General features: G+C 37.2%; 2 protein-coding genes across 2 annotated transcripts; one reads left to right on the top strand and one right to left on the bottom strand.

The window, feature by feature from the left end:
- Window positions 1-5,525: 5,525 nt before the first annotated feature.
- Window positions 5,526-11,308, top strand: LOC112027115 (ATP-dependent Clp protease proteolytic subunit 5, chloroplastic). Its single transcript, XM_065781462.1, has 9 exons — window positions 5,526-5,884; window positions 6,621-6,740; window positions 6,851-6,965; window positions 7,118-7,210; window positions 7,453-7,498; window positions 7,597-7,669; window positions 8,216-8,250; window positions 8,358-8,446; window positions 10,802-11,308. The coding sequence occupies exons 1-9, from the start codon at window positions 5,766-5,768 to the stop codon at window positions 11,027-11,029; spliced, it is 918 nt and encodes a 305-aa protein (XP_065637534.1). The 5' UTR covers window positions 5,526-5,765; the 3' UTR covers window positions 11,030-11,308.
- An 8,433-nt stretch (window positions 11,309-19,741) lies between these two features.
- LOC111985760 (probable WRKY transcription factor 69) lies at window positions 19,742-21,745 on the bottom strand. Its single transcript, XM_024017407.2, has 3 exons — window positions 21,362-21,745; window positions 21,020-21,157; window positions 19,742-20,704 (listed from the first exon to the last, which is right to left on the bottom strand). The coding sequence occupies exons 1-3, from the start codon at window positions 21,439-21,441 to the stop codon at window positions 20,137-20,139; spliced, it is 786 nt and encodes a 261-aa protein (XP_023873175.2). The 5' UTR covers window positions 21,442-21,745; the 3' UTR covers window positions 19,742-20,136.
- Window positions 21,746-23,870: the final 2,125 nt, after the last annotated feature.

Genomic DNA, 23,870 nt, shown 5'->3' with positions numbered 1-23,870 from the left:
GGACCCAGCTTCATCTGATAAGCCTATCGAGGAGACTGTGCAGTAAGGGGCATTGGAGGGGGCAGGAACCGATAACCCAAAAGTGCCCTAGGATGTGGTGAGGCTTCCTGCTGACTCCCAAGCCATACTCCCTGTCCCTCAGGTCCCTCCTGTTAAGGGAGGGTCCTCCGAAGTAGCCCCTCCGAGCCAAGGTCCCAAAGCTCCACTCTAAGCCCCTCGTCAAACCCCTTAGGACAAGCTGTCCATCGAGCTGGGGAAGTAGGCCATCTTGATAGGCTACCCCATGTTAACGGCTTGGGCCAGTCTGCTCTTGCTTTCTTTTTTATTTTACTTTACCTTCTATCTTGATTCATCACTGTATACCTTGTTTTGGTTTTAAACACTGTAATATTACTTTTTAAACTGAATGCATGGATCTCCTTTTCTTTTTACTTGGCGTCTATCGTCGTTGCGATGAGTTTGGCTACTTATATAACCTAAGCTTCACAATCTTTGAAACTCAGCACGTTTTTCATTCTAAACTGGTAACCAAACAAAATGTAGAGCCCCTAGTAATAGTTCTCACTTGGATTTTGATCGACAATTGAATCACCTTAACACCATGACCTATTTTTGCCGGATTGAATGCTGAGGGAATGGTTCCACAATATTGGCTCCACGACACATAAATGAGATATGGTAAACAGTACAAAATGCTTAGGAAAGCCGTTAGTTGCTGACTGTGCTAAGGGGTTAGGTTTAATGTGCCTTAGAATGCTTTAAGTGGCGCTCATGGGCTTGAGTTTGTTTACTCCTTTGCTGAACGTAGCTAGTTTCGCCAGAGGTTTGAGTCCGAGGACCATGCAAGACCTTGGTTCCATCCAACCCTTAGGTTCTTCTGTAAGCGACTAGTTTTCCCACAACCATGCAGTACCTTGGTTCTGTCTAACGCTTATGTTCTTTTGAAAGTAACTAGTTTTCCCATAGGTTTGAGTCCGAGGACCATGCAATACCTTGGTTCAGCCTAATACCCAGGTTCTCCTTGCAGTGGTTAGCTTTCCCGTAGGCTTGAGTCCAAAGACTATGCAGGGTCTTGGTTCTGTCTAATGCTTATGTTCTTCTGTAAGTAGCTAGTTTCCCATAGGTTTGAGTCCGTGGACCATGCAAGACCTTGGTTCAGTCTAGTACCCAGGTGTATCTGAGTGGTTAGTTTTCCCGTAGGCTTAAGTCCAAGGACCATGCAAGGTCTTGGTTCTGTATAACGCTTATGTTCTTTTGTAAGTAGCTAGTTTCCCTATAGGTTTGAGTCCGTGGACCATGCAAGACCTTGGTTCAGTCTAGTACCCAGGTGTATCTGAGTGGTTAGTTTTCCCATAGGCTTGAGTCCGAGGACCATGCAAGGCCTTGGTTTTGTCTAACGCTTATGTTCTTCTGAAAGTAATTAGTTTTCTCATAGGTTTGAGTCCGAGGACCATGCAATACCTTGGTTCAGTCTAGTACCCAGGTATTCTTCTGTAAGTAACTAGTTTCACCGAAAGTTTGGGTCCAAGGACCATGGAAGACTTTGGTTCAGTCTAGAACCCAGGTGTTCTTCTGTAAATAACTAGCTTCACCGAAGGTTTGGGTCTGAGGACCACGAAAGACCTTGGTTTAGTCTAGTACCCAGGTGTTCTTCTGTAAGTAACTAGTTTCATCGAAGGTTTGGGTTCAATGACCACAGAAGACCTTGGTTCAGTCTAGTACCCAGGTGTTCTTCTGTAAGTAACTAGTTTCACTGAAGGTTTGGGTCCGAGGACCATAAAAGACCTTGGTTCAGTCTAGTACCCAGGTATTCTTTTGCTTGGGGTGAAGGGAGCTTGCCCTTGACCCTAGAATGTCCGCTTCTAGAGCGATAATGGTATCGACAGTGTTTTGCCGAGGGTGGATTCCTCCTTAGTCTGGGTAATTAGCCCCGTAATGACCTGGACGAGGGTGACCCGTCCTTCTCTCGCTCCGCTTTTTTTTTTTTACCCTCTTCGATTACGAGGCGTCTTTTGACTGTTCGCGTTCCGCGTTTGACGCTTCGTTGTGCGAGGCGCGCTTTCATTAATATCCTCGTGGATTAATGTAGATCCAGTGGTTGATGGCTTCTTTGGAATTCGGTCAGGATTAATGTCCCTGATAATTCTTCTTTTGAATTCTGGGTGAACCAATTCCCACCATCCTTCGCCCTCCATATAAGGCTTTTTGGGGGAATCGTCCTTCCACATTTCACGAACCCTCTAGTTAAACAGGAAACATGGTTCTTCCATCCTCTAAGCCCCTTCAATAACCTTGCCAGGATTGTGATCAGAGCTTGGCAGAATGGGACGGCTCTGGATGAGGGCGGGGGTAAGCAAGCCAAAGGTCCTCCTCCTTCGATCGAGAGCCGCTGCGGTTGTGGTCCGCGTCAGACTTTTAGCGCGGCAAGGCTTGGGCGTCATCCCGGTGGTATCGTGCTTGACGATCGGGAAGGAGGTCCATGAAGTACATAATGCTTTTCTCCGGTGCGCGTCCATGCTTGCCCTTCAAGCTGATGGTGACTCGCGCCCAGCTTACCTGCTGATGGAGGCTCGCAAGATTTCGTCATGTTTAGTGCCCGGGTGTTATCACCTCCAATGCTCAATCATCATGAGGCTAGGGGAGCATCAAGGGAACATCATGGGGGGGGGGCCTTCAGACGCTTTTGCATCTGCTCCTCTCTTCTCGCCGGTACCATTATAGGGCGGGGTTGTTGGTAGCCTTGAAGCAAGCCTGTCTCAGCCTCTTTTTCTTTAGGGTTAGCTTTTGAATAAGTCCGTCTGGGTCTCTGTTTATAGAGTTAGCTTTAAAACAAGCATGTCTGAGCTTCTGTTTGTAGAGTTAGCTTTAAAACAAATCTGTCTGAGCCTCTGTTTGTACCATGTATTTATTTTTGTTTAATAAAATGTTGCAATGTTTGTTCACTTTTCCTTTTCTCTGAATCTTTTTATTTTTCTGCTATAACCGTTTCTTGAGCAAATGCGTCGTTGTTTGTTGCGTTTTTTTTTTTGGATGGGATCCGGCATCGGTGTTGTTGGCGGTGACGAGAGACTACCTGGCTCTGTGTAAGCCAACATCATAGGAACGATTGCCCTCTGCGCCTGCTAGCGCACAAGTTTTCCTATAGATGGCACTAATTGTAGGGACCGGGTTTGAGCACTTCTACTGTTGAGTGAGTGGACTCAAACCCAGCTAGCCCTATACAATGAATTTGTAGAGAGCGGGTTCAAGAACTAGGTCCCAACAGGCGGGCAGTGGGCGGTGAAGCGTTCGCCACCATTCGCCATTGTCAGACGTCAGCGGATCAAGATCGTCCTCCAAGATCAGTCCTCGGCACCGGTCCGAGGAGCTTGACAGTGGTCTCTCCTAGGGGAATCATCCCTCACTTGCCTCATCTGTATCTTCCCCTTATATAGTCCCTTTCCCTAACTTCTTTCTTCCACTTGTTGATCATCCATGCCCGTTCCTCCTGACTGCCTGTCCTATCAGCCGCTTTACCAGCCCTTCTGTGAGTTGTGGTGACCGAGGCAGCCTTGTTCAGAGGTCACATCACCATTAATGTGGCTAGGGGGTTAGATGAGTGCACTTAATGCGGAGGTGACAATTCATCCTGAACTTGCTCTTCCACCGAGATACCATGGCTAAAGTGTTGGGCTCGGTTGGCCGAGGACAGGGTTGTCCTCGGCTGGATTCCTGGCGATTTAGGCTTTCGTACTTCTCCCTCGAGCCTTCCTTCCTCCTCGGCATGGGCCTTGGGCTAGATATAAAATGGACCGGGGTTGCCAAGTTCTTATGCCCCACAAAATTATATATAAATATATTTACACTTGGGGCATAATATTGCCCTCTCTTCTAAACCAGAAAATTTGCACCGAATAAGATAAGTCGTTTTTGCCATTCCAAATTAATAGGTTGTAAGTAGAAAGCATTTTAAATTTGATTAAAGCATAATTTTGGCCCTTAAAATTTGAGACTATTTTCGTTTTGGTCATTTATGTTTCAAAATTTTCATTTTGGCCATTTTTATTAAGTTATGTTTTCATATTGACTATATTGTCTCAGTCAAAATATATATATATATATATATATATTGACTTTATTGTTTATTTCCATTAGAAATCTAATTACACCTAACATTATGGGTGACATGTCTTAATGTGAGACACGTACTTAATGGTTATAATGCTAACATAAATATACTTATATAGGTGACGTGTTTTAATATATGACACTTATATAGTACTTGAAGATCAAATTACTAAAAGAAATAAACTAATGTGTGACACTTATTTAAAACTTAACTTTTAGATTTCTAATGAAGGTTTTTTTTTTTTTTTTTTGGGAGAAAGTCTAATGAAGGGTTAATATGCAAATAGAATCAAATATGAAATACCAAAGTATTTATATTCCATATTTAGTCTTAATTGGAGTGAAGATTTGAACTTTTATTTTATATATATATATATATATATGTGGGGCCTAAAAGAATCTGGTAACCCCAGCCCACTTCGTACTAAGCCCAAGGCCCATGCCGAGGAGGAAGAAACGCCCAAGGAAGAAGTGAGAAAGTGCAAATTGCCCAGGGACGTTGCCGAGGACAATCCTGTCCTCAGCCAATCAAGACCGTGGGAGAAGGAAGCAGCGGGCCATACAAGGTAGCTTCCTAGAGCATCCCAGGGGAAAGGGCAAGTACAAAGTGCCGGCCAGAGAATCGTGGTGGAGGAACAGTTCAAAGAAAAGCTGTCACTTCCACGTTAAATGCTCACACTTAACTCTCTGATCGCATTAATGGAGAAACGACCTCTGAATAGTGCTGCCTTGGTTGTTGCAACTCACAAGAGGGTTGGTAAAGTGGCTGATGAGACAGGCAGTTAAAGAGCGATATGGATGATCAACAAGTGGAAGAAAGAGATCGTTTGAGAAGGACTATATAATAGAGAAAAACAGATCAGGGAATGACGGGGGGAGGAGGATAACCAAAAAGCTCCTCGGACTGTGCCGAGGACAAACCTCCTTAGATAATTTCAGTTTGTCTATGTATGATGGTGGTGACCACCATATTGACCATTGTCTGTACACTAAAATCTAGTTCTTTGTCCCACTTTCTACAAATTCATTGTATTGAGTTAGTTGGGTCTGAGTTTACTAATATAGCAGAAGGAGCACTCAGATCCAGTCCCTACAATATATATATATATATATATATTTCCCCTATAGTTGGGGAGGAGAGGTTTAACAAAAAAGAAAAATTATTAGGTACTTTCGGAATACCATAAATACGTACTCTCTCATTTCAAATAAATGGTAGGTCCTACCATAAATTTAATTAATTAGTAAAACTCACAATTCATATGAAAGGAGGAAGTACACATTTATGATAGTTTAAGAGAATATAATAATTTCGGAACAAAAAGTTATAATTTGCTCTTGAAAATTGTAACCCAAAAAAAAAAGAAAAAAAGAAAAAGAGGGTCGAAATGGGGACAAAACCGTAAATTCGACTGAAAGATAATTGAGGAGTCGCTGCCAAAGGCCTTGCTTTGCTAGCTGGAACGCTCTTGTATAATCTCCCCAGTCCATAGTTCGCCGCCGTGCGCTTCTTGTTTCAGCATATATTATCTCTTCTTACATTACATTACAGCCATTCCCTTTGATACTTTTCTTTACCTCTAAAATATATATAAATAAATATCCCCAAAACCTAAACAAAAATTAAAAAGGTTCAGACTTCACTTCACACACAGAAAATGGCTCACACTTGCTCAGCCTCGTCTCTCAGATTCAACTCTCTAATCTTCTCCCCTAACCCTAACCCTAGCTCTGTCTCCGATTCTCACAGTCTCTCTCTCTATCCCTCTCGTTCCGGGTACTCAATTTTTGTATTTTCCGTAAATTTTTTTTATTATTTTTTTTTGCTAAAGCTTTTTATTTTATTTTATTATTATTTTACAAATTCGAAGCTCAAGTAAGTTTGGTTGTGTAAATTTGCGAACTTTTGGTTTATTTAATTATTTATCTTTTTTTTTTTTTGGTGCTTATTGATGCTCTATAAGAATTCTATTTGCTTTAGGTTCTGTTTGCTTCCTGAGAAAATGTTTACAAATTGTTATGAATTTGAAGAATTTAAGAACTATTCGTGGTTGTGGTGCTGAGGGGACGAATCAAATTCTTGTCTTAGCTTAGTAGAGCAATTTGGATTTGTTTGGATAAGGATTTTTCATATTTGGATAAAAGAGGACCAATAGTTTAATAAAAATAAAATGAATAGAAAAAAATAAAGAAGAAATCATGATTCATATTCGAGTTGTTTTGGTTTCTATAAAGTTGAGAAATGTAGCTTCCTGTTGGCTAAATGATTATTTTGGCCCAATTGAGATTATGCTTTAATCTGGGTTAGTGCTCGTTTGGTGCAACTTATTTTTGCTGTTTTTTGAAGTTTAGCTGTTAAAAGCTGTACTTTGAGTTGGGTTTTAATTGAAATTTCATTTTTCGGGTTTTGTTTATTTATTTATTTATTTTTGTTTACATGTTCTTTTAAAATTTTCTTTTAGTCTGTTTTCTTTAGCGGGCAAACAAAGCTTTTAGTTTTCTGTGGTTTTCAGGAAATTAGGAAAGTTAGTTGGTTATAAGAAGAACCTCCAGAGTTCTCCCGTGAGAGCCATGTATTCTGAGAAGTTTTGGGCACCAGAGAGGAGTTTTCGACAGGGGATTTGGTCCGTAAGGTAGTTTTTAAATGCTTATTTATGCATGATTATTTAGGAATGCCCACATATATTATTGTTGTTTGGTTTTTATTTTAATGATTTTGAAATTTTGGAATATAATATTTTAGGGATGACTTGCAAGTCCCATCTTCTGCGTACTTCCCTGCATATGCGCAAGGCCAAGGGCCACCCCCAATGGTACAAGAGCGCTTCCAGAGTGTTATAAGTCAGCTTTTTCAGCATGTAAGGGAGTTGGTTTGGTTTCTTCTTCTTCTTCTTCTTCTTGTTCTTTTTTTTTTTTTTTTTTTGTGGTTACTTTGTGTTGAGCATTTTAAGTGCTGCTTAGTCTCTACTCTCTATCAGCTTCTGATATCTGTGTATAAATAAACTGTTAGAGAATAATACGTTGTGGTGGAGCTGTTGATGATGACATGGCGAACATAATAGTTGCTCAACTTCTGTATCTTGATGCCGTTGACCCCAACAAGGCGAGCCTCTCTCTCTCTCTCTCTCTCTAGGATAAGCATTCACAACTAAGACGTTTAAAATCAAATAATTATGTTCTGGCATTTGCATGAATGCTCCTACTAGTTACATTTCTTATATACTCCCTCTCTCCGTGTCTCCCTGCCTCCCCTCCCCCATTTCATTTTTCCTTAACAATATTAAGATTTAAATATCACTGTGTTAATTCTTAGCTGTTTACTGAAATTTCCGGTGTTTTGAACAGGACATTGTCATGTATGTGAATTCTCCAGGAGGTTCAGTTACTGCTGGTACAAAAACTATGTCTATTTCATATTTACTATTTTTCCAATTAAATTTGTGAGGTAGTGTTGCCTTTTTATAGACTGACTTGCTTTTAATTTTTAAGGTATGGCTGTATTCGACACAATGAGGCATATCCGACCTGATGTGTCCACTGTTTGTGTTGGACTAGCAGCAAGGTACAAGATTAGGCTTTGCATCTCTCTCTCTCTCTCTCAAGTCATGCATTGATTTGGTGTGACATGTTCTTAATGCAGTCTCATGGATTCTGTGACAGTTCTTTTCTACTAAGATGGTTAGGTCGAGTTGTTTTGCATTACATTGAAACAGAATAATTGGTGTTTGGAATGACATATGCTGTTCTTGATGGCTTGAGAATAAGAAAAAATGGTTTCTGTTATGATATGCTAAAAGGTCCTCCAAAAAGCTTCTTTTCCATATGTGTGTAATGCAATTGCATACATTGCAGGTCAATGAAATTAAACTAATATATGAAAAGGGTGATGAACATCCTTTATTTGCACCTCCTTCTCCCCCCCCCCCACAAAAAAAGAGGAAAAAAAAAAAAGCTTACCCTTGTAAGAATATACTTAATGTTCAAATTTTTCAGTGAAAATACTGCCAGGGTTCAAAAACACAGTTCCCAATGAGAATAATTTTTTCTTGTCTACCAAATTAAAATGTTTACCACTAGTGATGGATGTATCTTTGTTTTCCATGAGCAGTATGGGAGCTTTTTTGCTTAGTGCTGGGACCAAAGGTAAATGATTCCTTGACTGTCATTGTAGTGTGCTTGACACTCTATTTCATGATTTATGTTTCTCGAGTTTGCTAAAAAGGAGAATATTTTCTACCTCATTACTGAAGGAAAAAGATACAGTTTGCCAAACTCAAGGATAATGATCCATCAGCCTCTTGGTGGAGCACAAGGTGGCCAAACAGATATAGATATTCAGGTGGGCTCTCTTTCTGGCTTTTCAATCCTCTGTCTGTGGCTTTTTAAAAGAATTATAATATATATATATATATATGTAATAACATTTGAGACTGGGCATATTATTATGTTTATGTCTATTTATTGTTTTGGTGGTACTTGAATATTCAAGTATTAATATCTGAAACTGAAATTCCACTAAACATTTGTGGAATTTTTTTATCCATCATTTTAGACACCAACAGTGTCTTTGGGTAAGGAATTGTAGGTGGAATTTGGGTGGATCACCAAAATTTTGAAATTGGTCAGTGAAAGCTCCTTGTTTGGGTGGACTGTGGGAAGAAATTTATCCAGGGTCTAAGGGCTCAAAATTCTGACTAGAATTTCTGTCCAGATATATGTTCTCTCCAAAATCCTCCCAACAAGGTGCCCAACCAAAAAAAAAAATGTCACAGACCTCTACTTGATGCCCCATCATCAAGAGGTCCGGACAATCCTAGCCAACTAGAACACCATTACCAACCTGAGAACTGTGTGGCAAAGTGAATACTATTGATTAGAGTTGTTCCTCTGCAAAAGACCTTTGTCACAATGATGACAAAGACGGTTTCATTACTGCCAAAGAGTGGTTGGGAAATGGGATTGGCGATGTTAGAGATTGGAGGATGTTGAGGTCCAATGCCAAGAGTAGACTGTTGATTTTGTTGCCCTCTCAATTTCTCAAATCTTTAAATGGAGATTTCCGTCAAATGGAGATGCAGTACCCAGAGTTGGCTGAGCATGGATATTTTCATCAAATCTTTAAAATTCAAATGGAAGCAAAGGGCTTCTTTTTGGACAAACGAACAAAATAAATGTTGAGACAAAGCTTTATCTACTTACAGTGGTCTCGTATTGCTGCTATGTTGGGTGTTATAGATAATGTTTGGTCTCACAGTTGAGCTTTTGGGTTAGGGCTATGTGTCAGATCCTTGGTAGTGTCTTCCATGAGGAGAATACAAAGTTAAGTGGGGATTAAAGTATTGACACCCAACAGAGTGTAAGAGGACAGTCTAGCATAGAAATGGATAAAGAAAGTGGGTAAGGTTGAATAAGGTATTAAGAGGAAAGAGTAAATGAAGTAGGTAATGACAAAGCGAGCAAAAGGAGGGAGAAAGGGGAAGAAGATGGAGTAAAGGGATAGATTGGAGCAAAGGGAGGGAGAAACAAACGAGGGAGGAACCTCAGAGAGCATCACTTAGGGAGCATAGAATCAGGTTGACTGGAGAAAACATTGCAGTGGATTTCAATTGATTGGAGATAAAGATGATGCTCGCGGTCTAACTCCATCTGTCTACTGTGGTCTTTTATTGATTGGAGAGAGAGAGGATCTCAAAGCTCATGGTTTGGTCAACTCAAGTTCAATTATTTATTTATTGTTAATAAAATATGGAATTTTTAGCTTAAATGGGATTTGGATTTTGAAATGCTAAGGTGGTAATCAGAGCCTTCACAAATCTGATGCTGTATTTATTTTAATTGCTTTATTTCTGAAAATTGTTAATTATATTTTTCTTTCAAGAATAATTCTGAGGTACCCAAATGAAGTTTTTTTCTGTTATTCTTTATGGTGACACAACTGATTATATTAATGAGTTGGGTTTAGGGTTTCTGGCTTGTGTGCTTGTGAGAGTTTGGTGTGCTTTAGTATGTTAAATTAACCGTAAATCTGTTATGGATCAGAACTTAGTATTTACTTCTTTAATGGTTAATCATGGATTGAGTTTGGTGTGTTTTGGTTTGTTAAATCAGCCAAAGCTGATATTATGAAACTCATGGCTGGAAACAATCCTTATGGTTTTGATATCCAGTAGGAATAATAAGAATCAAAGTCCAGCTTGGTTGGTGAGCCTAGTGATAGGAGACTATCTAGCTTGGTTTGGAGAGCACTTGTTGTGTTAAAGATTTTTTGTTGCTAAATGTTACGGCCTAAATGCTGAACTATTGACTCTACTTGTTCGGATGGATGTTCACCCCAAAGTGTTCCTGGACCGCATGCATACATCTGTAAGGAACTTAGTGAACATGGAAAATTTCATTGAGAGGAATCAGCAAAGAAAAGAAAAACGGGTCAACATCTTAATGCATATTTGGGAGATTGTTCAACTTTCTAGTCTGCTTGACCTCTATATTTTTGTAGTCTGCTTGGCTCTAGTTGGAGGTCAAACAATAAAGAAATTGAAGGAATGGAAACCCACCTGTGACATATTTAATACTAGGACAGTCTTATTACTATATAATAGCTGCAGTTTCTGTTTATCTACTTGTCATCTATTTTATTCTTATTATTTATGATTTAATCTTATAAACACTATCCTAAACAAGAGATGATTCTCAGGCAAATGAAATGCTGCATCATAAAGCTAACCTTAATGGGTATCTCGCCTACCATACTGGTCAAAGTCTTGACAGGATCAATCAGGATACTGACCGAGATTTCTTCATGAGTGCAAAAGAAGCCAAAGAATATGGGCTTATAGATGGTATCATTATCAATCCTCTCAAAGCTCTTCAGCCACTGGCAGCAATGGCAGAGGCCGAGACTAAAGTTGAGTCTGGTGTGTAAATTTCTATTGGGTGACTGCTGTAGTGGAGGACATGGCTTTATAGAAGAGTTAAATGAAGGATGATCTTTTCGGTGTGCCTGAGTTCATATTAGTTCACGATGCTGATTTTCTTTGTAGCAGAGAATTAAGAACCTTGAATTTTGCTGCTGTTTACCCCTGAACTAAAAGCTTGAGAAATAGATCAAATTCTAGATATGTAATTTGTCTTTAAGAAGATAATCTCTCTGAAAATTCATATTGTTTTCTTCTTTATAATAAATCTTATCTTCAATTCTACATTTACATAAAAGTTAGAAGCTAAATCTTTTCCTCTATCAAAACTCTCAGAGACGCACACAAAGGTATAGAATCTCTATAACTCAAATGTTTTGGTGGTATATGATATTTTTGGGAAAGAAACACAAACTTGTATTTTGCCATAATCCCATCTATTGCTTTGTTTCAAGGAAATCATACACGGCCATGCTTCGATATTCCACTTGATTTCCTGGACATGCCATGTTTATTAAAGTACTCATTGTATTTATTTTGTATAAATCAGATGTTCCCTTTATAATTTCTCTAGTTGTAGTTGGGTGCGTTTACTCATAAAAAATAAAAATAAAAAAACCAAAAAAGAGTGTGCGGTCCCCTACCAACTATGAGATATCATAAAATTTGCATCCACCATACAAAAACCTACCTTTGTTGGAATTTCGGAGTGGTATTATTCTGCCAATAATGTTAGTATCTTTCACACGCTTTACCATAATTGTTTTATGTGATAAATTATAATTGGTTGTTTGTCAGTATTATATGAACTTATTATTTTTTTCTTTACTACTCATAATTTCATAATTTGCCACGCATGACAATTGTGATATAGTATATTGAAGTGTGTATTATTGTCCCTTTTCGGCCTCTTCACTCCCAAGTAAAGAGGGTGAGTCTCAGCATTAATCCCTATATGTATCCATAATAGGCCGGCTGCCCTACCTAAACCAATTATCATATTGGTCACTAGGCCTTGTTGCTGGAAAGGCCCGGCTTCAAAACTATACGTGGAATTTTTGCCTCATATGGCTTCGCTAGGGATGGAGGTAGACGATATCTTAGAATAATGGATGAATAATTAAGATGAGATTATGTAGATATGGTATATATATAAAAAAAGGTGCTAGTGGTATAATTTCATTTTAAATAATAATTCAAACTTCTTAAAACTTGGGTAAAAGAGTTTTGCAAATAGTAGAATTAGCTTAATTATTTGGCTAACTTACATAGACACTTTTAAGGTATAGCGAAATTAGATTTGCTTTTCTTGATCAAAATAATTGCTAAGAGTATTGTAGCTTAACTAACATCTCCTAGTGTTTTCAACTGACACTCCACCCCTTTTCTCACCTCTCAAAGGATCAAAATAATTAACATTTTGTACCTTAAAAAAAATAAAATAATGAGTGGAATGTTAATTATTTTGATCATTTAGAGGTGGAATGTCATTTTTGAAAAATTGGATATAATGGAATGTCTAACTTCACTTAAACCTTGTGGGTGTAGGTGTGATTTACCTCAATAAATTAATGTATTTATGATATTGTAAAGGATAGCTGGCAGGTTTGCAAAATGATCGATGAAACCAATTGAATCCACTCTTGTAACACGATTGAAGTTTGATCCAATACTTTTGAATGTTCAAATAACGTGTAAAACACTATAAATGTTTAGACCCCCAATTACAAATTACCAATTCAAGCTTATTATCAAACAATAAATGTACAGAACATGAACATAAGCTAATAATAGAATTGATAAAAAATCTAAACCAATTAAAATCACATCCACAGTAGAAATTAAATGGCAAAGATTAAGGGAAGAGAGATGCAAACACAAGGACAACATAGCGATGTGTTATCAAAGAGGAAATCGAAGCCTTCGGCGTAAAACCTCTTTGCCGCCCTCCAAGTGGTCAATAATACTAAAGAATGAAGTTGGGATACATGAACAGTAGAAGACCCTCCAAGTCTAATCTACCTAGTGTACCAAAGCCCTTCAAGCTTCTTGCTCTAACGAGGTTGCGCCGAATCTTTGTCTTCTTTAGCTTACCGGATTCCGTTATAGCCTATAGCATCAACCAATAACCATTGGTCCCTTCCTAACTACTTCCCAAAGCACCAAATAGCATTTTCACAGATATGGGCATGGTGAGAAAATGATTTGGATAATGAAAATCTCAAGGATGTAATAATGGAGAGGGTGAGAGTAGAGAAATTTGAAAAGTCTTTATGAAAAGATTATGGATGAGCCAATCTTGTTTTTCTTTAGGGTTTCTCTCTTAAAATTCTCTCTGGAAGCTCTCTACATTTCGTGGGTATAAAGGGTATTTATACTAGGGTGAGAAAGGAATGCGAAGAGTCAGTTTTTCCAGAACAGAGCTGGTTGGCGACTTGGCCTTACGACTTGATTGAGTTGCGAGTTCAAGCTGTGAGCTAACTGAATGGCCAGTCTAGACTTTTTGTCCTGTAGTGCAACAGTTGGCATGACGGTTCAACTTCTCTACATGCTTCGCTCGTGTGCATCATCCGGTGGCTTACCAGTTGTGAGCCACCCGCGAGATCCAGTCGTGAGTTCCTACTTCACTACACATTCTTGAGCATTTCTTCACACTCTCTCACACACTACCCTTACATGATTCGCACATAAATACAAGGTTTCTAAGTGCTGAATTACAAGAAAATTGGTACGGAATAAAGCCAACAAGATGATTGATTAAATTCAACCTTACAACTTTTAAGGAAAGAGACGAGATAGCCTACACATCTTTACACATACAAGAAATCACTCACCGACAAACAAGAGGTGCCAACAACAAAGTGTAAAGAGGATGAAGAAGGAAAACCTTGACACAGCATGTGAAATGTGTGGACAGGCCATGAAATCCATATCCCACTCAGATTAGGGTTTCTAGGCATGAGTATGCGTGTGCATACATAGGTCTGAGTATGTAGGTCAGTTGTATGCGCACGCGTACTCCGAGCCTGTGTACGCATGCAGGAAGCATGTGCACACAGACACACCCTAAACCATAACCCAGAAACACATAAAATGAACAAAACTTAAATCTAATAATCTAACATGTATGAAATCATAAATCAAAGAAAACCTAAGCCAAACAAACATTTTAACACATAAATAAGGCAAGAAAACATATTAAAATATAATCAAAATGAAGCAATGAAAAGAAAAAGTATAGAATTCAATACCTCAAACAAAAAGCTTTTCAAACTTGATTTTGACAGTTCCCCTTAGTCAATATATTCACAATCAAATACAAAAGTGATTAGTAATCTTAAACTTGAAAGATTAAGAACAGAAATGGTTCCAATTAAAAGAAAATTGACTTGAGGATATTTTGTGAAAAACTCCCTCGTTTATTCACTATTTCTAGTGAATCTTAGGTTTTTCCTTAGGATTTTCTCTATGTGTTCTTGAAATATACCATGTAAGGCTTTATATAGTTGAAAAATGGGGGTTTGGAATGGCTCCCAGACGATGTGGAATTCGTTTCAAACCTCAGTCTTTGATTCAGAAAACTTGCATTTCATAGGTTTCTGGAACCCTAGTTGCGTGCACAGGTTCGTGCCTGCACATGCATTAGACCTAGATATGTCTATATTCCATTCTGTTGTCCATTGAGCTCACTCTGATCCCCCTTTGTTAAATTATTATCTATGTAATCCTTAAAAGCTTTCTTTTTTTCCCTGAAATTTTAAACCAAACCTCTTAATAACTTTGGTTTTTGTCAATGTCTATTATAGTTAAAATTAAAACTAATCAAATAAAAATAATATTAGGAGAGAAAAAAGAAAATAAAAAAGCAAGAGTAATAAGCAAAGAAAAGAAAAAATGTTAATAGTTACATTTCAAATTTTATAAAAAATTATAATAAAATCTCAAATATTTTTTGTAAATATTTATTCTCTTAAAAGAAAATTTATGTATAAACAATGAATTTTGAGATAATTACAAAATTAACTTCAAATTGTAAAATTGCTTCCAAGCTAAACACAAAATTTTCAAGTACATAAATTTTCATAATATAATTTTAAAATATTACAATTTGAACATTTATGATTTACAATAGAAATTTTTTACATAAGTTACCCTTGGTATTTACCTAACTACTAAAAATTCATAATATTGTTTTAAATTATTACAATTTGAAAATTTATGATTTTATGTTAACCACAACAAGATAAATTTACATATTCTTTACTTTGTATTTATCTAACTACTATAAATCTTCCAAAAAAGAAAAGAAAAAAAAAAGCTACTCTAAATCTTTCTTTCATAAGTGGAATTTCAACATTACTCGTAAAAAAACACCTGATATATAATCACAATGCAATGAAACTTTATTTTTGTGTGTTTTCTTGCATTAAAATATATAATGTATCAATTGAATGACATTTATTTATCAAATCATTCTCAAATATATGTGCGCATGTGTGTGTTTGTATACACGTGCATAAATGCACGTCATGTATAATTTTGCCCTCTTAAGTCAAATCCTAACTCTAATAGATCTTGACCTTTTAAGAAGAAAATATCTCCCATTCCTACTCTATAAAATGATGAACAATATAATTATTGCCTTATCATAAGAGGTGACGCTTTGAATCTAGTAGAAGAGTCTTGCCCTTTATTTTATTTTTGCTATTTTTAATCTTAAGGAGAGTAGAAAGACCCTTTACCCATTATTTTATTTTTGATATTTTTAATTTTAAGGAGAAGAGTAGAAAGCCATTTACCCGTTCTATGACCTGGGATGCAGGACACGGTTCCAGAGGCGCGCACCCGGTTCGATGGGCGACGCGTGGGCGATGCCACTGTCCGAGGTCGGTGCTGCGTCGGGCCATGTCTTGCCATGTGTTTTTTTTTTTTTTTTTTTTCTTCCCTAACTCGCGCCGATGCGGCTGAGACTCGAACCAATTCGTGTTGAATTGGGCTGATTCGTGTTGAATCGGGCTGATTCGCTCCGACTTAGGCCGTATTAGCCGAAACTGGTGAAATCGCTGAAATGGCCGATTCAGGCCGAAATTAAAAAAGAAAAAAAAAACGAAAAGGTGCAAAACGTACCGTTTGAACTTATTATCAAACCCTAAAACTCCCTCAGCGTTCTCACTTCGTCCAAAACTCTCTCTCACTCTGTCACTCGTCTCTCTTCTCTGTGATCTGAAGATCCTGCGACATGAGGTGTCCTCCACGGCTCCACCCATTTCCAATATAATCTTGCCACTTCTTGTGAAACCCATTGCCCTCAGTATCTCTCTTGAAAGGAATCCATATTGATTAGTCATAGTTAAACTTAAAGCTTTGGTCCGGTGTGCTCGGCTTCAGTGATCACTCTCTGCCTCTCTGTCTTTGCCCTCTGTCTCCCCTGTGAGACACAACCACTCAGTCACTTCATTCAAACTTCAGCTCTCTCTCACGCATTCTTAACTCAGGTATTGATATAAAGCTTTCAATCTTAGTTTGATTTGTGATTTGTGAACCTGTGAATCTGTGATTTGTGAATCTTAGTTTCTTTTCAATCTTAGTTTTATTTAGTTAATAGTTATTACTTATTAGTTATTACGCATTGTGATTTGTGAATCTGTGAACTTGGGTTTGATTTATTATTAATTTATTTAGTTAATAGTTATTATTTGTAGGTTAAATTGAATCTATTGAATTTGCAATGGATGAAGTTAGCACAAAAACTTCACCTTCATCNTCTATTAGGGTTAAGGCTCATTTATTACAAATTTCTGGCAAATGTATTAAAGCATGCCTTAAGGTGACACCGAGCCATAGGTTGGAAATGCAGCGAATGCATGATTGAGTTGAGAATGATAAGTTAGAGAGAGAATGGAGAAGTCAAATTCCCTTACCCCCACCTCTCCCAAGCCGTGGGCCTATACCTATTTCCCCATTTCGAAGACAGGAAGGGAGTAATAGTACAAATTCGGTTGATGGTAAGAGGAGGAAGGTGACTATGAATTCTCCTTTGGAGAAAGCATTCCAGAATAATGCTAGACATGATTTGGATAGCAGAATTGCTAAGATGTTTTACACCAGTGGGCTTCCATTTAACTTTGCAAGGAACCCATATTATCGTAGTTCTTATGCATATGTTGCTACCCATAACATTCCGGGTTATCTTCCTTTGGATACAATGCCTTGAGAACAACACTTTTGCAAAAAGAAAGAACTCATGTTGAAAGACTTTTGAAACCAATTAAGGACTCTTGGCTTGAAAATGGTGTAAGTATAGTTTCTGATGGATAGTCAGATCCACAAAAGAGACCTTTTATTAATATTATGGTTGTATCAGATGGGGGTCTAGTGTTTATAAAGGCAATTGATGGGTCAGGTGAGTTCAAAGACAAACATTATATTGTTGGGGTGTTGAAGGATGCTATAAAAGAGATTGGACATGAAAAAGTTGTCCAAGTCATCACTGATAATGCTAGTGTGATGAAGTTGTTGGAGCTCTTATTAAAGGTGAGGATCCTAAAATATTTTGGACACCTTGTGTTGTCCACACTCTCAATCTAGCTTTGAAGAATATTTGTGCAGCAAAAAACACTGAAAAGAATGAAGTTACATATGAGGAATGTAGTTGGATTACACGTATTGCTGATGATGCATCCTTCATACGTGTTTTATCATGAACCATTCAATGAGGTTGGCAATGTTTAATGAATTTTGTCTATTAAAACTGCTCCAAGTTGCTGATATTAGATTTGCTTGGTTGTTGTAATGTTGAAAAGGTTGAAGTTGATAAAAAGATGCCTTCAAGCCATGGCTATTAGTGACCAATGGGCTTCTTATAGGGATGATGTTGTTGGAAAAGCTCAAAAGGTGAAAGATATGATTCTAAGTGATCTTTGGTGGATAATATTGATTATATCCTTGAATTCACAGCACCCATTTTTGATATGCTACGAATAGCCGACACAAATAAGCCTTGTCTTCATCTTGTGTATGGGATGTGGGATTCAATGTTAGAGAAGGTGAAGACAGTAATATATCGGCATGAAGGCTTGGAAGATGATCAGTATAGCTCATTTTGGGGTGTGGTGTATGATATACTCATTGATCGATGGACTAAAAATTGTACACTACTACATTGCTTGGCTCATTCCTTAAATCCTAAGTAAGTACATTTATTTTCTATTTTCCTTAGTTCACCATTTTAGTAAAACACACGTTTCCTCTATATATATATATATATATTTTTTAATCTTTAACTAGGTATTACTCCATTGAATGGCTTTCGGGGAGTTCAAAATGTATCACTCCACATCGGGATCATGAAATTTCTATGGAAAGAAGCAAGTGTTTGGATCGATACTTTGAAGATGAGAATAAATTAACAGTGGTGAAGTTTGAGTTTGCTACATTTTCAGGAGGGAGGTTTCTTTCATCAAATGCCTTGATAGATAGGTGGGCCTTACAACCTTTGGTTTGGTGGCAATACCATGGCTCCGCATTTCCAACTCTTCAAACCCTTACCCTTCAACTTCTTGGACAATCTTGTCCATCCTCATGCATTGAGAGAAATTGGAGCACATACAAATTCATTTATTCCTTAAAAAGAAACAAAATGGCTCCTGCACGCGCTGAAGATTTGGTATATGTGCATTCTAATCTTGGACTCTTGTCAAGGCGGAATGAGGAGTACGTACATACAACAATAAAGATGTGAGATATTGTAAGAGACTCTTGGAATGAGAGCAACATACATTGAGGAGTTGGAATTCTTGAGAATGTAGCCCTTACACTTGATGAGCTAGAGTTGGAAGCCATGGTTATTGGGAATGCTAACACTAGTGCTGCTACTAGTGAAAGTAAAGTTCGAAGTGAAGCTATTGATCTTGAGGATAATGATGTTGGTCTTTGATTGTCTTGTTGATTATCTTTGATTTTGTTTAAGTTTCAAACTTATGAGTCATATTCCAATTTTTGAACATCATGGAATGTTTTAGTTTCAATCTTGTGAGTTGTATTTAATTTATGAACATCATATTTTAATTATTATCTAATATTGCTCTTAAATTTGGTATATGTTTATATAATGTGAAAAAATATGCTTAGTAATATATTAAAAATATAAATAAAAATATTTTAATAATTTTTTAATCGCTGAGTTCTGACGCACCTGCATTCATCTTTTTCAAAAATTACTGAGTCTTGCACCCACACCCACACCTGCACTCGAGTCCCGAAACGCACCCATCCATGCTTCATAGTCTATCACGGTTCAAACTTGTTGTACATACACTGTTTTGTACATTTCAAAATATTATTTTAATTGCTCTTTGGGTGTGCATAAAACTTTGTAAAACAGATTCAGTAATAAACAGAACTCACCAACCACCAAATTAGTTGGCACTTGGCATCCTATATTCTAAACAAATTGAAGTGACGTGGTTGGCACGTGCGTAAGAAATTAGAGAATCATATCCAGGGCGTTTTATGCCCACGGGCTTGTGCCAATCTTCCCAATGAAAAGGGGTACTTCACTTGTAGCTTGGCACTTTGTGTAGGGAATCTGTGACTGCAAACACCTACAAACAAAAGTACTATAGACTTTTTGGTAGCCTAATCCAAATTCTTCATCAATCCAAGGGAACTGCCAAAAAAGCAAACATCTCATCCACCAAATCCAACCCACCCAAGAAAAATAAGGGAAAGGAACTTGTCATCTCCACTAATGAAAAAAAGAGAAAAAGGGCCTCATCTCAAAGAGATCTGTGAGCACTCACTCGTGAACCTCGTGCTATCTTTAATTAAATATATACAAATAACAACCACTCACACTCTCCCTCCGTTTCTATATGTGGGACTAGATGGCGGATTTTTTCCATCTGCCAAGAGCATTAATCCCCGTCTCCCACATAAAAAGATAACATCAACCCACTAACTTTTCTCATGCCAAAGTGATGCTACTTTCTCATTTTGTGAACCCACAAATGCTAGAGAGAGAGAGAGAGCAAGTAAACAACTACTGGTAGTGGGTGTTCCATATGGACAACATAAGTACATTTTCTAAGGCTGCAAGCACTAAGAATTACTTGGTTCAAGAAGGGACAACAGGAATCCTTTCCTCGGAAAAATTGCTGGTCATGAAGCTTGTGAAAGATGAAGATGTGGGCAATTCTTCAAGCTCATCAAAGAAGTCATTTTCCTCTGACATGGGTGTGGAGAAGTTCATGAGCTGGGAGTAACAAAGGGGTTCTTCATCCAAGACAAGACCCATTGTTTCATGGGGTTTTTCAAGGTTCACTGTGAAAGGGTCTTCTGCTTGGTTAACTATTATATCTTGGGAACTGCTTATAGGGGATTGTATGTAGAGGAAATGATCTTCACCTGGTTCTTTTTCTTTAGTGGTTATAGTGGGTTCATTTTGTTTTTCTTCTTCTTGTGCTAGCTCCTGCTGTTCCTCTTTTAAGGTTGTTTGGAGATCTACAGTGGAATGGGTTTTGGGTTCTTCTGCTAGTTGGATCAGGTTGGTGGTGGAAAGATCAGGACCTGGATGGTTATGGCTAGAGGTGTAGGTGATGATGAGCATTGAAGCATCATTTCTGCATCTCTCTACCTGTTTTTTGGCTGAACAACCTTTTGATGTGCTACACCTATAGTAACCCCTGCAAGAAGTTACAAGTAAAAATTAAAAAGAAATTAAGAACTGTAGATGAGGAGGAAAGAGAGAAAGCCAAGGAAAAATGAAAAAGAAGGTCTTTTGGATCACTTTTTGGTAAAACCTTAGGTAATGGAGGAAAAGGAAATCCAATTTGACCTTAAAATTCATGCCATAAATGAGTAACAGCCAAGAAGGTTAAAGTTACTATCTTGGGATATGAAATTTTAAGTTGAAAGAAGAAGAAAATGAATCCATCCAGATAATCAAAGCTCGTAAGAAAAAACCAAATCATGACATGATAATTTAAAGCAATGTAAACCTTGGATATGGAGATCCTTTAATAGGTTTTTGGCCATATTTTCTCCAAGACCAAAAATCAGAAGGTGGTCCTTCATTCTTTAGTTTCCCAACATTTGCTCCGATTCTCACTGTAACAACAGTTTTCTGAACCATTTTCCTGTAACAGTACACAACAAAGGGTACTAAATGTCAAATAAATTCAGACAAGTTAAAGAATCCACCATAAAAAAAAACAATCATAGAAAATATGTATTTCCCAAACTATAGTAACTCAAGAGTACAAACACCTTTTTAAGGTACTGACTCACCACCTTTTTTCTCCTGAAATTTTTTTTTTTTTTAAGGTACTCCAATAACTCACCTTCTTTTGGATGCCTGAGTTTCTGGTTTGAGTTCTCTTGAAACCTCTTTGTCCAGCTTTGGAAAGAGAGAATCATCCATGATTACCTGTTGCTTGTTCTTCCTCTTCCAGCCTCTCTTTCTTCTTACAATATGATGCCAAAAATCATAAAAGCAGCCGAAAGAGTTGTTATGTGATCAAGTTGCTGAAGAAGTTAAGAACCAAAAAAGATCAAGATCAGTGGTCTAAAGTCTGATAGATAAGAAGGAAAAAGAAAGAAAGAAAGGGAGGAAGGACAGGAAAGAGACGACAGAGCCCCAAGTTGCTTTCTTCCTTTCTTTTCACTCAATTAATACAAATCTACGAACAACTATGCAAATATCAGCACCACCACCTCTAACCCAACCCACTTTACAATATAATAATAAAACCACTCACACTGTGTGACTGTGTGTGTGGAAACTTGGAAAGAGATTTTTCCATGGAAAAACATCCTGGTCCCATATCCATTTAATTGGCTGCATGGCACTGGTGGGGTCCTGCTCCATTGCAGTACAACTGTAGTTGCCATGTGGATATTATCATGGTGAGTAAGCCAAGCCAGATAGAACTGGCTCAACCAAACCAACCAATTTTTGTGTGAATGTAAGCACACGTGGGAAATTTAAACATAAATGACTTGCATTGCACCTAGTCCTGGATTACAAATTAACAGCATTTGGTAGGAATAGGATGACAATGTCATATAGATATATAGATGGGCACATTTTTAGCAACTTTTTACTCTTATGGTGATTTGCAAAATGAATAGTAGCGCAGATGAGATCACTGGGTTGGAACCTCTTTGTGATATTCTTAAGCAGGACCCAGCTGTCTTCTGTTTTGCTTGTGTAGTGTGCATTTATAAGTGATGACAACCGGATTCTCTCCAAAAAAGAAAAAAAAAAAAAGGAAAAAAAGAAGAAGAAGAAGCTGGTATTATCTGATGGAAATTTATATGTTTGTATCGCATATAAAACATACGTAGCAGAAAAAATTAACGGATCTACTTCATTCACAATTGATAACATGTACTATATAAATTTCAGAAGTTAAGAACAAGAGAGTGTACCTTGGTGTGGTGAATTTTAAAACAAAGATCAGAAGTTCTCGAGAACACTTTCAATCTTCACTCCAATTTTACTTGATGCCTAAGAAGTGTGGTTTCTCAATCAGTTATATGTGTATGTTTAAGAGAGAGTTAGAGAGTGTCCAACTCAAATACAAACCATTTCATGTTTTTTCTAAATTCTGTATATTTCTCTCCTTATAATTGATTATCTAATTGAGTTAGCCTTTTGGGCCTTTCCAATTGAGGTTTAGCATGTGGCTTGGAGTGGGACCAAAAGGAAACCAATAAGACACTAGTTCCAATGTGTCTTGGACTTTTCTGTCAACTCTTTGACAATTTCAAAGTTACCATTAAATATATTTAATACCACTATATAAATATAATTGTATTCTAGCTCTTATTAATAAATTATATCCCAAAAGTTTATTGTACACGTAACTCCTTCATAAAATATTCGTAGTAATACAAAGTCATAAATATAGACTGCCACTTTGAAGATTACTACATTTTAATCCTTGATTACCCGGTTTAATCTTTTAAAGTTATTCATTATATATTTATGAAATCCAATTTCAAAAATATATACTTTAGTAATATCTTACCAAAGTGGTTAGACCTAACTCTCTGAATAACTGAACCGATTAAACTTATTTCAAGAGAATATTTTATATCTTTGTTAAGAGATTGTGAATTCCATCTTGAGAATATATGTTCCATTAACACCAAATATGGCTGCCCAACATATTAAGGTTTTGACCGTTGTTTTAGATCTCACTCCTGATATATCAAAGTAACCTATACTTCATGATCATGTCTATTATCCTCTTAGGATTAAGAGTTTATGTAAATAGAAGTCGCGAGATTTATTGTTCATTTGACAGTCGTTAGGAGAATAATAAATCTTACAGCGGTCCTATATAATATATTTTAACTCTTAAAATATATCAACACACTAACTAGAAGTTTTCACTTTCATGATCAAGACGAATCATCTTAGTTAATATGTTATAGTCTTCGCAGATGAAATGCCCAATTTCATCACTGACTGCGAACTAAAATTCTGAGTTTACAAAGAATTTTTGATTTATATTTTCTGTGACTTTTCACATAAATCACATACTATGTATCTCATGAACTATATGATAATGTCTGAATATTCATGTTATCATCATTTTAGATAATCATAAAACAACTTTATTAATCACAACATTAAGTCATATATAATGTCATATATAATTACATACATAGCATCATACAATAGGATTCTAAGGCACTAATCCTAACAATCTCCCACTTGCCCTAAAGACTATTGTGCACTAATCTAACTCCCATTCCTTCCAAATGTGACTCAAAAGTTCTTTGAGGCAAGGCTTTGGTAAATGGACATGCTAGATTATTTGCACTTTCAATCTTTGCTAC

This window comes from Quercus suber, unplaced genomic scaffold, assembly GCF_002906115.3.
Source record: "Quercus suber isolate HL8 unplaced genomic scaffold, Cork oak 2.0 scaffold_267, whole genome shotgun sequence".
Taxonomy (NCBI): domain Eukaryota; kingdom Viridiplantae; phylum Streptophyta; class Magnoliopsida; order Fagales; family Fagaceae; genus Quercus; species Quercus suber.
Note: the sequence above shows the minus strand (reverse complement) of the source record. Positions and strands in the feature narration are given on the sequence as shown.